A 17,309-nucleotide genomic window follows, 5' to 3' on the forward strand; every position below is an offset into this window, starting at 1 on the left:
GCACATTTGCATTGTGTTGAGGTGATGACCAAACGACGTTTGGTTATCACCTCGGTGGCAGAAACATTGCTGCAGAAGCTCAAACGCAGCAGTAATTCCAAGGTGGGCTAAAGAGGCAAGCAGGGTCCCCAAAGAAAGGCTCAGGTGGCTCCTTATTTCCACAAAATGAGCCACAACCTCAAGAAGGTGGCGAACAGGTATGGGGTACTTGTGTTTTCTGCCCCGAACAAACTGGCTTGTCTATACCCCCAAATCATGCGATCCGCTGTGCAAATGTGCCAAGTCAAGCATGCAAAACGTTCACAATTAGTCAGGCAAAAACAAAACACGGAAAAGTGCACTCGCAGATCAAGAAGAGGGTCCTTTTTTTTTCTTTCTATTGCTGAAGTTTTTGTACACCGCTGTCATTTTTCTCCACACTCGACTCCATTAGCCCTAGCACTTGTATTGCAACATAATTTTAAGCATAACCAGACAGAACCATTAAGAGGTGCTTCTGCAACCTAAAAAGAAGTGCAAATGCACCTTTCCACCCACTGTGGTCAAGCACGTCAGCCAAGATGCGCCAGAAGGCCTCCCGTGCATGGTTAGCAAAGCGCTCCCGCCACTGCAGTTCGTCCAGAAAGCCCTGCACAGTCTCCAGCTTCAGCTGGTTCACCATAAAGTGTCCAAAGACGTCTGTCAGCCGCCGCATCAAGTATGCGTGGACCAAGTCAGGCCCAGGACGGGCCCCACAGCGCACAGGAAAACCTTGCTCAGCCAAGCTGTTGAACTTGACATCCTCAGTAATGACGACAGTGCCAGGCCGCAGCCACAGCTCGAGGCTCTTTAGGAATACAGGTGAGTTCCAGCCCAAGGCCACTGACACTGCCTACCAGAGAACAAGAGAGACGATAAAAGTTATTTTGACACACCACAACATCCCACATTCGTGAATGAGTCCCACACCAGTCCTCACCCATCACATCTTTCTCATGCTGAAAGGATGCTGCCAAGACGATCAAAACAATTGCTGTTAGGGAAGCAAGCCTATTTGAATGGGACTGCAGATGGATAGATAGTGTATAGTGTTTTTTATAGACAGGTAGGATAGACAGGTATAGTGTTTAACCAAAATGTTCTGGTGGAGGGCGGAAGGATATTGACTGCAGCAGTGGGGCTGCTTGGGTCTACCAGAAAAGCCTTGTACAATATGGTCCATTCTTAACAACTAATTAGTATTCAAACTAAAGCCACTTAAACAAATCACCTGCTCCAGTAGCTTAGTGGCCATGGTGTCGTGCTGCTGAGCTTAACGCTACATGTTCAAGCCAAGCTGTGGCGGCTGCATTTTGATGGGCACAAAATGTAGAAATGGTCGTTTACTTCAATTGATGTGGAGGTTCAGGTGGCCAAGATTAATCCGGAGTGCCCCACTACAGCATGCCTCATAATTAGATAATGGTTTTGGCACGAAAAACCTCAGAATATTTTAGAAACTTGAACAGATTATCTATTCCATGCGAACAAAGAAAAAGTGCTTCGTATGATGCGTAAGGTGGACCTATAGTAGCAAAAAATTGTTGTCAGGGCCTTTATCTCAAAACTGAGCTGTAATCAGTCCCAAAATATTAGTTTACTGTTACCTCAAAAGGGACACTAAAGGCAAATATTAAGTGAAGCTAAAGAGGTATATTAATGCTCAAAAATGTCTAAAGCGTCAATATTATCACGAACAATGTTTTACTAATTGAGAAATTGAGGTAAATGCAGGACATCATTTGCGACTCATTCGGGACATTCAAGCATTAGATCAATGACATAGGCACTTCTCATTATAATTCGGTCACTAGTGCTCAAACTCTCATAATAAAAAAATCATTGCATTGCATTATAAGATGAAGGAAAATGCTACTAGTCCAGTTCTATGCGATGTTCCGAAAAAAAAAAAAAAAAAAACAACCTCATTGACATTACCCTTAAAAACGACGCGGGCGGCCGCAATGTTTCATTTTTGCTCGACTCTGCTCTGCCTGTGCTTTTGCGTGCTTTCTGTGCCTGTGCTTCAGCAGCTTCATTACTGCAATGTGCTGTGCTGGTTTTCCTGCCTCGCAAAACTCATACAAACTGCAAATAGCAGACAATACCACATCCATGTGATGTCACTGGATGCCCAAATGGCCTATGCCACTTGACCGAAAGGTGCTGCAGTGGTGAATCCAACATTCTGTCTTGGTGCAGTTTCGTCAATGGCCGAGTATTTGCATTTTGCACAAAAAATCATTGCACCGTCTGTCAGATGGTGTTTTACTCGCCAATGGGAGTAAAGTGCGGTGACGATGTATGCAAAATCACCACTCCCCCACCTGGGGGTGGGCAATTTGAATTGTGCTGAAGGTATGCGGACCCTTCACGTGTGATTTTATCTTAAACTAAGTCTTTCCTTGGCACTAAACAAAAGCTGCGAGGTTTATGGAATGGTATTTTAACAGCCCACGGTGAATTAATATTTGCCTTTAGTGTGATAGTGGGTCATACTGTGTATAACAAAAATACTCTATGGGAAAGATGGGAACAGGGTTACAGCGAGATTGCGAGATGGGCCAGTTGGTTGTTTAGCTTGAGGAAACAAAAAGTTCCGCAAGGTAGAGCTTGCAAAACAAAGAAAGATGAAGAAGTTTGTTCCCACAATTTGTAAATGAGAGAGAGAGAGAGAGAGAGAGAGAGAGAGAGAGAGAGAGAGTTTAACATACCAAACAAAGACATGGAAGAATTAAAAGACAACATGAACTGCAGAAAGCACTTTGTATTGTCAATCTTAAATGATACCCACATAAAATTTGTAGTTACTTTCTGAACACCCTTATACATTTCAGATTCATCTTATAACGCCTTGACATTTATTGTGCATCCCCTCCCCTCATGCAATGCATGTAGGGGCCTGTTATGTATTTTTACATAAAGAAATAAATAGATAAACAATAACTTTATACACACATTCTAGTGCTTCTAAGAGCATTCCACACAATGTCAGACCTTCCAACTTTAGGTTGTGTAGAAATTTGAAGCTGGAGAGCACCAAAATTTTGTGAAATATACTAAGCATTCTTTGAGTACTCAACATATTGATTATTTATTAAACATTTACTGACTTTGTTCTATGAACAGGCACTCTGCTATATACATCTGGGGCGACAATGATCTGATCCATACATAAACAGAAATGTTTACAAAGGTTATTCACAAATATTCCAGCAACGGCGACCAAAAACCCAATTACCGTTGTACATTGCTTTTTGTTGCTATTGCAAGTACATCCGAATAATTGAAGGGTTCGAAAAAATCAGGCTCTGGAAAATTGGTCAGAGACTATATTCGTGTTTTTGAAATTAGTTTTGCCGTCAATTAGATGTGTATGAAGAATTGTAAAGTTAGGTGTCACCCTTATGAAGTGAACAGGCTTAAAAATCAGGCATTTTACAATATCATAAAAGTTGGCAGCATATGTGATGTTACAAGCATAGATGGGACTCGATCATAAGAGGTCAATGGGCAGGCCACCAACAGTGGTACTTGGGTGCTAGGCTATCATTAAAATGCAATACCTACAGCCCATATACGAATCCTGAAAGCTTGCTACTATCTGCAAAAGAGATGCACTACCTTGTGGCATCTCCAGTTAATCTACCCTTTTCATAATCCACAAGTATACTTCCTTGCGCTGCACATTTGCCCAAGTAATGGTGGCACCAGTCAACATACAAATGAAGACGAAGTGCTATATGTATTTGCAGGGGCTTCGCTCTTACGCATGGTTTCATCAATGGCGGCACATCTACATTTTACATGTCACAGTACAAGCAAACGTGTTTGTACAGTTGCTTTCGAAAATTGACTATGCCACCATTAGATAGGCAGACTGCCTTGCAGGAAAGCTAACCTTACAATTATGAAAAAGGTCTATTGCATTTTTTTTTTTTTTTTACTCACAGTAGCTTTAAAGACCCTTAGATGAGGACATTACAAAGAGGGGGGAGGAGGGGATGGAGCAGCAGAAACATAGAAGTGGTTACAAACTAATAGCCACAATAACAATAAGGAGAAAAACAAAAATACACTAACTCAATTTTCTGATATTTTCTCTTCCTGTTCATTACCTGCCATGGTGGCGTAATGGCTTCAACATTGCACTGCTAAGCCAAAGGGGCAGGGTCAAATCTATGCCACAGCAGCCGCATATAGATGAGGACAAAGTGCAAAAATGGCCGTGCACGTTAAAGAACCCCAGGTGGTTAGAATTAGTCAGGAGTCCCCCACTATGGCATGCCTCACAATGATATCGTAGCTTTAGCATGTAAAACCTCAAAATTTAATTTTGATTTCGTCCTGTCCTGTTACTCCCCCACAATTTGCTGGCTGCCATTGATGTGTCAGCAGGCAAAACTATATAGTTGCAGTGTGGCCAGCAACAATTTACTTTCCTTCCGGTTCTTTAAGATAGCTTTAATAAATGACCACTTACAACTACATAGAAAACTGCTGGTCTGTTGGTGCCATTGGCCTATTTGCACTCGTACCTGTGCTCTTTGTTGTACGTGAACAGGCTTTGCTATACCCCTGTTTCTGTTTGTGAGGCTACACTTATGGGGGAGAGACTCCATAAATTAGACTTCAAGCTCCGGTCACCTCAGTGCGCAGCCCACAGAAGAAATCTTTCAGGAGATCTTAACACACCTTGAGCCTTGTCTCAAGAGTGGAGCGGTCAAGAGCACCTAGGATCAGGTACCGGCCCAGCTGGGCAGTTGCCACCTCGACATGGATGCCTGGTCCTCCTAGCTTGGCACGCCGCGTGGCCACGGCACGGGCACACACTTCCTGCAGGCCACGCCACACATTGCGCACCACAAAGCTATCCACTACAGCCTCTGAAAGCACGGTCGCAAGGTCTGACTGGCGTGCCCAGTGGTAAACCAGACAGATGAGCTTCCAGAGTGGTAGCCCAAAGCGTGCAAAGAAGCTGGGCTGCTGCAGCAAGCTCTTACGTTGGCACCTGCACACACAAGAATCAGAAAGTGAGCAAGAAGTAAAAAAAAAAATTTTTTTTTTTCGAAAGAAATATTGCTGTTAAGACATTTTACTTTCATCTGCTGTGGCCTAAAAAAGCATCACCACTTTGCATTTAACACAGATAGCGCTTGTTAGTTTTTTTTTAATGCAGCAGAATGCTTCGATTACCAGACAAAACTGCTGTGTCAGCAAACAAGAAATTTGGAGTACTTGCTGCAAAATTCTCAAGGACATATGCAGTCAGGATAATAGAAAGCAGAGCTGCACCAGTTGAAGTGCATCAATGTGCTCCCTCATAGTGCAGGCTTGAATACTGAGTCCTATCGTACATGCGTGTAGCCTGCGCTCCTTTCAGACTTCGCATTATGAGTGAAAACAATACATTAAATGGTGCGGTGGTTGCATAAAACACTATTAGCTCCCCATCCCTACAAACAGAAAATGCTAACGGCTTTAGTCAGAAGAACATGCAAATGTGTACACTGTGAGAATCTGCTCAGTGCAAGTGACATTTTCTAAAGAAGCACGGACAGAAATGTGTCTTAGTCGTACAGCCTGTTAAGCCTCCGATTGCCAAGCTTTTCAGAAGTTTGATGATGGTGATGACTCTCGATGGCTATATTAAACCGGCTACGATCTGATGAGGGTGACATTGCCAGGAAGGTCGTTCCAGTCTTGTGTTGCACATGGAGCTGTCCGATGGGCTGGTCTGATGAGTTCATAGCCTGATGGCAATGAATAGACAAATTTATGATAGAGACATAGGCATGGTGTTGTACAACAGGAGGTAGCAGCAGGTATCATGTCCGTACTTTTTTTCCCCTGTGTATCGCATGTAAAGTTTATTCAGAGTAACAAGAAAATCAGGCTTTATCACCATCATCAGCAGCAGCCTAATTATTCATGAAACCTGCTGTCACAATGCAGGGTTTTATAAATTAAAAACTTTTGATTTCTCACCTCAAGACTTTTACATGACAAAAACTCATTGTTGCCTTATCAGTGATGGCACTGGGAACCCCATTATATGGCCATCCCTGCTGCCACAAGAATCAGAATTCATCAAAAGTTCTTGAACTCCAAAAAATGTATACCTCCTTAAAAAGAAAAGAAGAAGAAGAAGAAGAAGAAGAAGAACTGCATGGTATGTTCTATGCTAATCTGCCATGCTGGAAAGCTGGAGATGTGCGTCACAAAGACTGCCTCAGCAAGAAAAAGATGTTTGCCTAATAGACGAAGCCACCAGTCAATTTTACTTTGAACAACTCCTGTGCAGACTTCCAAACAGAACAAAGGGCTCACAGGAAGATGGACACTTGAAATGATCAAATGTGGATGAACACGCCTCGGACCTCCCTTGTTCGCTGGCCGTTGATCACTTCTGCATAGGGTGTATCTCTAGTCTAATGCACATCGTAAATGTGAATGTGCTAGGCGCAGCACTGAGCGAGTCCAGAATGGGACATCTTGCATGTGGCAAGGAATGTGTATAACTGTTCGCCCGAGAGATCTTGGACACAACATTTAAAGTGTTAGACATGACCTTCTAACAATTGCTTGAGCTCGTGCGCCACTTTCTCTACAACTCCATTTGTACAAATACTTTGCAATTGTCCTTCAACTAGGAGATTTGTTTTATTCAACGAATTACTTAGCGTACCTGTACAGTTTACGCGGAGTGTTGCAGGTGATATCTTATCAGAAACAAGTGTTTTACCCTGTTTGCCACTTCTGTACCTTGTTGTCACTTCTTACATGTTACCTATGACAATGTTGCATATCCCCTCTATGTAATAACCTCCAACAGAGGGCCTTTAGAATATACTGAAATAAAAATAAAGTACACCTGTGGTGTAGTTCCTTCTATTGCTTACTTATTTGCTTAGCAGCAGATTGCTTTAGCCACATGCTCCTTCTAAGGCAGTATGACATCACATTTAGAAATGCTATAGAGACTCACTGACGTAAAGAAAGGTTCTCAACTGATATGTCAACTTTTAGTGTTTCTATGATAGCAACATCCTGTTGTTTCAGAACTGGTAGTGTTTCCATCAGAAGCTTATGCGACTCCTTTGAGTACGCAGTATCTGTACTTGCCAGTGCTGGAAAGCAGACTAGTGGATCCCAGTTTGCTCAATGGTTTGTCATGTGGTTTGTCATATATATATATATATATATATATATATATATATATATATATATATATATATATATATTTATATATATAGTTTTCTCATTGGCTGTCACCCTGCACTAGGAGTGGTTAAAGACAATGCTGAAAGGTGCAGTAATGCCAGCAAGAGATGGAACAATGAACTCGGCAGCCAACACTTTGTGACAATGGCAGTTATACACGCAACATGCCCGACTTTCGGGTTAAGTCCGATGGCAGCAACACACTGTATGCTGCATCAAAACTGCATGAGAGTCTACAACTGTGGGCACACAACACACTCAACTCGGCAGTTTGGGGCTCATAAGTTATGGCATACTTCTATTTGGGTAAGCGAGATTTGTTAAAGGCCAACTGCAACGAATATTCCCTTTTGACCGAATTTGTTATAAACGAGTAGTACATACCACTGAAGAAAATTTTGCAAAGCCATAGGGCTGGTAATTGCTTCGTTTTCTTGTTAGCAGCCTTTGAACAGCACCTAAGCAGACAATGTGCGCACCTGGTGGTTGTTGCTATGATTAAGTCCCAGCACCCCACCTCCGAAATTTTCCAGCTTGCTATGAGCAGCTACAGGTGCCACCCTATATCAGAGGTTATGCCGAGGAGCTGCACCTTCTAAGTCATGCATCACTTCCGGCGGACAGCAATGGAAACCATTTTTTTCAGTTGCAGTATCAAAAGCAGCCCTATTTGGAAGCTTTTCATGCCACTTCTATTATGCCACATAATATTTTGCGTGGAGGCTCCTATATATCTGAACTGACTTAAGCCAAGCTTTTTTATGTGCTCCAAAATTTTGTTGCAATTAGTCTTTAAGCCGACCTTACTTTTAAACTGACATTGTTTAAAATGCTCGAGTGCATCCACAATCTTTAAATGCTCAATTCGAACATTACATTATATCAATGAATTTTGCATGCCCTTCTGAGGTATCAGGAAAGTCAGCTGTACAGATGAAGGATCTAAATGAACTGTACCCAGTACTTCCGTTTCTTGTAGTTTCTGTTCTATGTCAGCTGAACTCAAATGCCATGTGCAATCCTAGGCATTACAGCCATCTAACATTTCAGCTTTTTATACATGATCAATGTGGATACTCCTTTATTGTTGGACATGCAGCTTAGCATGTGTACCATAAAAGGAGCCCATGACATAGTCATCTATTCTCAGTTCATCCCTACAACTGACAGCAAAGGGACCAATATGGTTATACACACAAAAACTGGGTTTTCCGAGCGCATTTCAACCCGAAACTTTGATTCGCAATGACTGCCTCTAAGCTCTACCCACTGACAACAGCTGCCATTTGGCACGGCTAGTGTAATTTCAAGAAGTGGGGGAAGCTTGCTCTGAAACATTCCGAAACTACACGCATGCTGTGCCGGACTATCCTCGCTCGTTGCTCGTACACTCTGGCACCCAACTGTTCCATTCGCATGATAAAAACAGCCCAACCCGGATAATGCCTGCAGAAACTATCTTGGGCTGGCTGCCTGGATGCATATGTGAAAATGAAAACATGCACATACTCCGCACACTGATCATGCAGAACACATTTCATTTTGTCACTTGTTAGTGTTGTTAGACTGCTGTATGGCTCGACTGTGATATGAAAAAAATTGAATGCAAATTTTACATCACAATGAATGTGCTCAAATTTTTCCAGCTTGCTATGGGACATGTACAATTTCACATGCAAGTTACAACTCAAGCTCAACATCTGGTGTGATGGCCCTTCACTGAAAGCCCGCAGTTAGTTTCTCGTGATTATGTGCTCTGATCCTGTTGTCGCAGCATGCGTGAGGAGTTTGAAAAAAAAATGCCCTTTTTGTACATAAAACAGCCATTGCATTGCTTTTCAGTGCACTAAGTTCATTCTTAACAGAGTGCCTAGCTCAGATGTGTTGTTTCATAAATGCAGAATCTAAAAGAAGCTTGTAAAAGCGGCATCTTTATTCTCCTACTGTTCCTGCCACACAAACTGCAACCTTCAGCAAATGCTGCCCCCCGCCCCCCAATGCACAATATTTCTTACAGTAAAGCTATGAAAGGAACTAGATGGTTCCGATTTTTGTTGCACTTGTGCTACGTGGCCGTGCATCACCCTGAGACACACAGCAAAGGACTACACAGAGGTGTATAAATTGGGCAGTCTTTTCCTTTAGGTAGTCTTTCCAAGGCTAAAGAAATGTGTTAATATTTACAAGTGCCATGTCTTAGATAGCATAAATTCCGGTTGATTACTCTACTACAGTGCAAAATACTGCGACTTGTGCATTCATGGCTTGACAACTTAAATTTCTTTTGTGCGTTCAGCAATGGCTTGTTAGCGCTCCAATATTTTGTAGGGATTAGACTTTATATTATTTCATGCAATAATGAACCTGGCACCAGTACTTGCCTCATTCATAAGGAAGAAGTTAAAGGGGCCCTGAAGAACTTTTTGAAAATAGAAATGCTGCAGACCTGTCGTAAAGGCTGATGTGAACATGTGAGCCAAACATTACTGCACTACATGCAGCAGGGAACTTACAACGTCGTGTCAGAAACAGCAAAATATCACTTGCTCTCACTTCTGCAATGTTGTCATGCAATGTCATTGCAGGCAGCTGGACCCACCAATGCAAGTGGCTGATTTTGCAATCACGAGAACATTCTCAGCAATACATTAGTGCTAGTTTTGAGTTAAATGAACCAACCATACATGCGTGCATTCTCAAAAGGAGAAAAATAATTTCATTTTTTTCCTGCCGGTCTACACATGACAACTGCACATAAGCTGCATCTGCTGCGCGTGGCCCCCCAAGGTAGCAGCGGTGTGCTGTGTAGCATAGTCAACCGCGGCTGCCATAAGATGCCGTGATGAGCCCTTTCACTGCCGAGACACTAAACTTTCGGGTGAGGCTTCACCCCCTTGGCTTCTCCTCTGTGAGCTCCCAGTGTGCTAGCGGAGACGAAAAGAAAGTCGCTCATCGGGCTGATAACGCAACCAATACTTGAAGGATTTGGAAAATCTGTGGCATGACATTCGTGAGACAACATCCTCTAATACTGAGGCTATTCTATGATAAATTAGAAAAGTCTTTCGGGGCTACTTTGAAGGCTGCTGCGATCTGCCAATCTAACAGTTGACAGGGTGAGTTCATTCCAGTGTCATCACTTGCCTATTGAACCTTCGTGCCAATGCTCTTGATGCCTCTTTTTCTTCACAACAGAAGGTTTAAAGCTCAGTGCTGGGCCTGCAGACATCACCTTTATTTATGCCTTACGAGTAATGCACTCATTGCTGGCAAACATATTATAGAGAATAACATGCAAAGCTTAATCCCCATGCAAAATATTGGCATAAACAAGCCAGCAGTGAGCATAACATATATTTGTCACATCCGCCATGCAGGTCACAAAATTCACAGAACATTCGCTGTGGAGACATTCCCTTAACACCAAAAAGAGAGGTCGAGAGAGAGAAAGGGCCAGGCCTCACAGTATTTGGTGCAGTGAATCTCAAGGCAGCCTTTGATGCCAAAGGCTGGGCGATCTCTCGATTCTTTACACCTATGCACAAAATTCCAATAGGTGATTCAGAACACCTCCCGAGTTAGATTGTTTCTTTTCAAAGAAATTCTGTTCAAATGGCAGACAAAGAATGGATTTTCAGGCAAGGTCACCCTGTGGAGCAGTTGAGACTATCGTTAATAAATTGGTGGATGCAAGCAGGAACTCTGCATGACGAAATTTCTTCAGCACCAATTGACACAGTCATCAGCAGATTACGCCGGACAGCAGACATTTACTTTGTTAGCCCTGTTGCAGTAATGGATAATTGTTCACGTCAATGACTTTGTGTTGACCCTTCTTCTTAAGAAACTTCACAGTTTGAAAGATAGCCTCCAGGATTTAGTCGTTCGGAATCCATCTCAGAATTTAAAGGAGCTCTCATGCTAGCATGACGACATTGTTGACAAACACTACCTCTCTGACTAGATTCCTTCCTTGCCTTCTCCCATACCCCAGCCGAGGAAGTGAATCGTGCATGTCATAAGCCCCGCCTCCCTTCCCTCTTTTCCGTTTTGCTGTATGGTGAACTTCCAGTGGTGGTCTTGTGCGGCCTGCATTGGATAATTTACCAAGGTTCCGTGCCATAATTGGCAACATTGCAGGCAAAGTGTCTGATGTAATGGCATTTATGCATGCAACTTTGAGTCTCCTCGAGCCTCCTTCAAAAGGAAGGGCACAGGGTTTTGTTTTAAATTTCCACTCTTTTTGCATCATGCAGCAGTTGGATACTTCGCAGACACAACTATCAGCATGTGATCTATGCACTTAATTTGTCTGTTTACAATTCCCAAACCTGGTAAGGGGCCCTTTAGGGCTTGCAAATGTGCCTTTGATAATCTGTTCTTTTTGCAAATGAAGAGGTTTGAAGTTTCGAACCTCACTGAGGAGGCCATTTGTCATTGCTCAGATAGAGACATTGCTTAATGATTAAACTGTTCTTCCTCAAAGCTTGCATTCAAAGTTTCGTTTACCAAATTAACCGACACTTTGCATGTGAATACTCAAGTTGCGACAGTATGGCCATGGGCTGGCGTAATATGTAGCAGCTAAGCTTGCTGCATGTCAGAAACTGTTTTTGTTTCAAAACGTAGATTAGATTACAAGCATGGCACATGGAAAGGCAGATCATATTGAATTCAATTTTTCCAGAGCACTCTTACTTGCTCTGGTTGGAGCACAAAAGCTCCAAATGCAGATTTATAGCAAGTGTTCCCTGTGATGAGATAGGGCTCTTGCTCTGCCATTGATCTGCCACTGCTTTCAGTAAAACCTACAATCAAAACAGCCACTTGTTCCCAATATGCAAATGACAATGCTGTTTTCTTTCCAAACAAGGCCCGGGTGTAATAATAGGCACTTCTTCCAAGCTTTCACCAACATGCATTACTGATATTGATCTATAGAACACACTGTTCAAGCATCGGCTGTAATGTCACGACTATAAGCTGAGCAAGTGGTGTTCAATGCTGATGTGGAAGACAGCATTCAAATGCATATTAAGACCAATTCGCTGCTGGTGGCTAATTGAAAAGGAAATTGCTTTGTGCTTTATGTAGCAATAATGAACACAAAACTCAATGCCAGTGAAAAAAACGACAGAGTTTTATTCCGTCAGCAAAAGGTAGCGGAAAGAAGTGTTTTTACAGTATGTGCCTCAATGAAGAGCCAAAGCAAGAGGAACAAGCCAGAAGCAGCATTCATTTGTTTTTTACGTTCTAGAATATGCCACCTGAGCAGAAGCTTACAGTCGTGAAATTTCAGTACACGTGTTGTCATCATAATGAGGCTGAGTGAACAAATGCATATTTCTGTGATAACACTGCAGTTTGTGGCCTGGACATCTCAAGCAAAGTAAAAATGACTTTATCAGACATGTCCTTCTGTCAGCAAGTCCAGTGAAAGAGGACATTGCTACGTAATGTTTGCTTCACTTTCACGGCGTCAAACAATGTGACAGCTCAAAACCTTACACCAATACAAGAACACAGGCACCGATGAGACAATTTTCAAACTGAGGTACTTAAACTTATTTGTGGGACGAAATCAACAGCAGATTCAGATGTGTGCCATTCTAAGTTCAGATCAAGAACTATCACCCTCTCGTACACAGTGCGAACAAGAAGAAGGATTGCTTCACTGCAATGAAACAACACCATTGGCATGCCAGGGAATACACAAGGGCACAGCAATTATGAAACGGCTTTCAGAAAATCTGGCAAGTAAACAGATGTAGTATATACAGTGCACTGCAAATTGATGCAGAAAGAGTAAAGGCCTGTGCTTTGTCCTTTACATCAAACAGTGTTAGCAAAAAGATCTATGTAACCGTGTGATAATGGTGCACTCTACAAGGTAACCTCAGAATACAAGTTTTGATTACTTGTAAACCTCATTACATGACACGTTACACATGACAGGGCAATGTATCAAAGATGAAATGGTCATGAACATCGAAAAGTGAAGACCCACAAGTTGCCATTTCTTTCACGGTAAAGTCAGTCACCGGAAGGGGGAGAGAACCAGAAAGGCAACAGTGCTTGACGTTTTCCTCAAGCATACATTTATTTAACACAAAGACAACATTGCGATTCATTTTATACATTTTGAAAATTCAATACTTTTCACACCATGCCTTTACTTAATTGCTGACAACTGTAAACACATGTCAATCGGGACATAAATTGGCAATGCCTGTAAAAAACTGGCAACACCATTTAAAACCTGGACAGATAGCAATAACTATAACACAACACACCAATGTGCTCACCAACGACTAAGGAGAAATACTGTACAATGAAAAACAATGTGAAAATTAGGCACCCATGTGATGCTTTAACATTTTTGCGCTGCAAAAAGTCGCAGGCACCCGTGCCTATTCACAAATATATTATTTCACAGTATTTAACAAATAGTCAGCACTTTCAGTATTCAGCAAATGTTAGTTAGCGCTATTGCTGGCACAAAAGCATGAACAAACAAGCTCTCCACCAAAAAAGAAAATGTGTTTTTGCATTGTCATGCTTATCAGTGTGCCCGGCAGTGGCATGATTCAGAGCCAGATGCAAGACACTTTTTTTTTGAGATAGTGGATTTCCTGAAAGAAATAAAAATAAAAGAGCAGCAGCAGCACAAAAGACACATGCACAGCTGCACAATTCACTGCTTTACTGCCCTCATTCATATTATATTGCATTTTTCTTTATTCAAATAAGGAGCATTGAGAACAATGCATTTTTCTGATAACTGTCCAAGCAGTTGTGCTGTGCCTTGGACTAACTGCGCTGAAGACAGAATCGCTTAGCCTATCCCATTCACACTTAGACTTGTGCTGCTATTAGACCATTCTCTAACCTGTGGCCCCAAATAGTGTATACTGTTTACACTGAGGTCAGTTTTTTAGGCAGAGGAGACACAAAACTCCTGTTCACATGCAGCAAAAATGGTCTGAATACAATATCTATGGGGCAAATCATCGAAGTTTTGTGACATCCAAGCTGTCACTAAGTCTACTCCACACTCCACAACCTAAGGTGTCACTGTACAAGCAGTGTGCTGAACTTTACATAGTGACGGTTCAGGAAAAAGATGACCAATGACAAGTCTGCGCATGCAACTCTATTCTAAACAGTTCTACACGCGCAATGCCCCTCTATTTGAAACAATGTTTTACAAGTTCAAAAGAGAGCCCTTAATTGTAAATGGGAACGGGTTACTTCGCAGCTTGCATGAATTCTGGCACGGCCCCTCCTGTCAGCCACTGGTGTTGTAGATGAGCCAATGTGCTACAAATTTCACGTGCTGCGACTGTATTCCTGACTGACCACTTCTGAACAACCTTTCAAATTTGAGCGATGCTGGCTTGGCCAATCGGAGCGTACTGAAGGCGATGTTCACAATAAAGTTATTAAGCGAAGATACAGCTGCTGGAGTTCCTAACACATTCCCTGCAATGCTGGAAGATGGGTGCTGCATATATGGTGCTTTCTTGAGGCAGTGATTGTGCCTCTTAGAAATTTCAGTATGAAGCTCCGTCATTAATTCTCACTTTGAAAGGTGGTTCTCCACTTTCATTATATGTGCACCCGCCACTAGCCCAAATTTTAATAGTGCTGAAGAATGTCCCTACTAAGTTTTCCCCAGGGTTCCAGGAATAGAATGTAGTAGCAAGAAAGTGCACTAAACAAACATCCCATGGACATCACAGTGAGAAGGCCTCAGAGGTCTTATAATCTCGAAAGAACACCAGCAAGGAAGGTACTGATGCAGTTCCACTGTGCCACCTATCACATATAAGTGCACTGTGTAGTGATAGTGACACAGAACAACCCTTTTTCAATGTGCCAATTAGAATAAGCCACAAATTCTGGCTACTGGGTCTAAAACAATACAACCCCTGTGGCATTCAGGAGATTGGAGATTGCAGAACATACATTACACACCATCAAAAGATATTGTGAGAGGCTGCACATGTAAGCCAAAAAAAAAAAAAAAAAAAAAAAAAAAAAAAAAAAAACCCACTTGCATCACCTTTCTTTAACTTAATAAAAGGGTCTGGTAACTACCATAATTCAACCAGTGGTTGTTAACCACTCAAAACATAAAAGAAATTATCAACGTAAATAAGCTTCAGCAAGTTCACCCAATCCTCAAGGAAGAAAGTACAAAAGCACAAAAGACATCCTAGCTGTGCTGCATTATGACACTTATTTTGATCGCAAGCAGCCAGATACAAATGTCACATTGCAATGTCTTAGCTATGGGAAGGAAATGGAATGAGAGAGCCATGAATGTGTTGGGATCTAGCCAAAAGAAGGTCAATCCATTGCAGAACAGAAATGGCTTAGTTCAGTGAAAGTTACGAAGAGCACAAAAGATAATGAAGGCACCGTCAAATCTACACAGCAACTTTGACTGCACACAAACAGCTTCACATTTGCACATAGTTGCTCACCAACGTGGGGAAACACCAGGACCATAATGTTAACAGAAAGCCACGAAACAATCAACATTGTTTGCACAACCAAGAGGCTTCCTTATTATCAAAGATTCACAGCTGGGCTATTGATAGGGTGGCTCTTTCCCAAACCATCATGAGCATGCTTACCACGATCAATATCACAACTTTCATGTAGCAGGGCTCTCTGAGATAGGCCTACGTCTCTGCTACAAATAAACATTAAAGTTTATGTCAAAAGACAGAGCCAAATATAAATACTGTAAAGAGCCATGCATTATCATTTCCACAGCAGCAATGTGCTCCTGCAGCTCCCATGGCATTCTGAGGCTTGACATATTGAGAAACGCTGTCCCCATCAACCTCTCAAGCTGTGGAACAAGGCAAGTTTTGTGAAGGGGCCTAGTGAAGTCACGTTTTAAGGTATGCGCTGGCTCTGAAATTGTAGGCAAAAGCCATACATCCTTTGTTGAAAATACAGAGGGAGGCTATTTTGATGTTATAAGATCAGTCCTAACTCTGAACTTAGCAGGGTTTTTACAAGCTTCTTTGGCACTTCCAATACTTGGGAGAGTAAGGACAGCTGTCCTACAATTTTCAGGACGCTAAAAGTGCCACTACAATAGCCCCACCCTGCAGTCAAGGAACAGCCCTGCGAACAGGGCTGTTCCTGAATGATGCATACATCTTGAGACAATTTCTGCTTATATTGTATCAGGCCAACTGACAACTTTTCAATGTCATGAGCATATGCCACATAGCTAGCAGATTTATCACACATGGTTTAACTGTACATGGACACAGGTTGGCAAAAACCAGACACTACCTTTGCATTCCAAGTTACAACGAGGCACCACCCTATGCTACTGTTTGTTGCTTTGGTTGTACTGGGGTTTATAAACGACACCTTAAACAAGAGCGAGAACTGCGCCAAGCACTTTGAAATCATAGGTATGGAAATAGAAGGGGTCTGCACCTTTTGCTCATGCCTGTACTGTACTTGAGATCGAGCCCGCAATGTGCCATAGGGGGGGGGGGGACAAACAAGTTCAACAAATTCAACATGCCTTGCCTTAGGGTTACCTTGTTTTGAATTCAAGTAGCAGTACAATTTCTGTGAAAGATGCAATGTTCTGCAGCTGGCAAAGAGAACTTCACACAAATCTTTTAGTTTTGGAATGGAAACGCCATTACTAAAACTGATCTCAGATCAATGCAGAGATGAGATAGATATAGATGAACACAAGTGATGGGGCTCCATTCAGGGTAGCTTTTTCAATGTAAAGAAACAAATCTCAAAAACAGCCCAAGCATAGACATTTACAGTATTGAAAAGGCAGCCAAAGAGTAAACAAGTAACTTTACCTATACACAGTTATAACCAGCACACCACTGCATTGCTCCCACCCCCTCCTAAAATACTCATTCTCATTTACATTTTAAGATCATCAGCATACCCTTGCCAACTATGTGATTATGACGTTACTCATGACAAGCAGACAATCACCCTTGCACACTCTAGAATGAACTGTCATCATTCGTTCCTTATCCGGGAAAGTGAAGGAACCAGTTACA

General features: G+C 42.2%; 1 protein-coding gene across 5 annotated transcripts in view; it reads right to left on the reverse strand.

Moving 5' to 3' along the window:
- Positions 1–17,309, reverse strand: part of row (relative of woc) — an 83,214-nt gene that overhangs the window by 29,147 nt on the left and 36,758 nt on the right. For 4 of the 5 annotated variants that reach the window (XM_050179936.3, XM_050179934.3, XM_050179937.2 and 1 more), the window contains exons 10-11: positions 4,714–5,029; positions 526–871 (exon numbers count right to left, since the gene is read on the reverse strand). In XM_050179936.3, coding sequence (XP_050035893.1) covers positions 526–871; positions 4,714–5,029 — 662 coding nt within the window. The remainder of the gene's footprint in view (positions 1–525; positions 872–4,713; positions 5,030–17,309) is intronic. The other variant, XM_050179939.3, reaches the window with a different exon arrangement.

The sequence above is a fragment of the Dermacentor andersoni genome, chromosome 5, assembly GCF_023375885.2.
Source record: "Dermacentor andersoni chromosome 5, qqDerAnde1_hic_scaffold, whole genome shotgun sequence".
NCBI lineage: Eukaryota > Metazoa > Arthropoda > Arachnida > Ixodida > Ixodidae > Dermacentor > Dermacentor andersoni.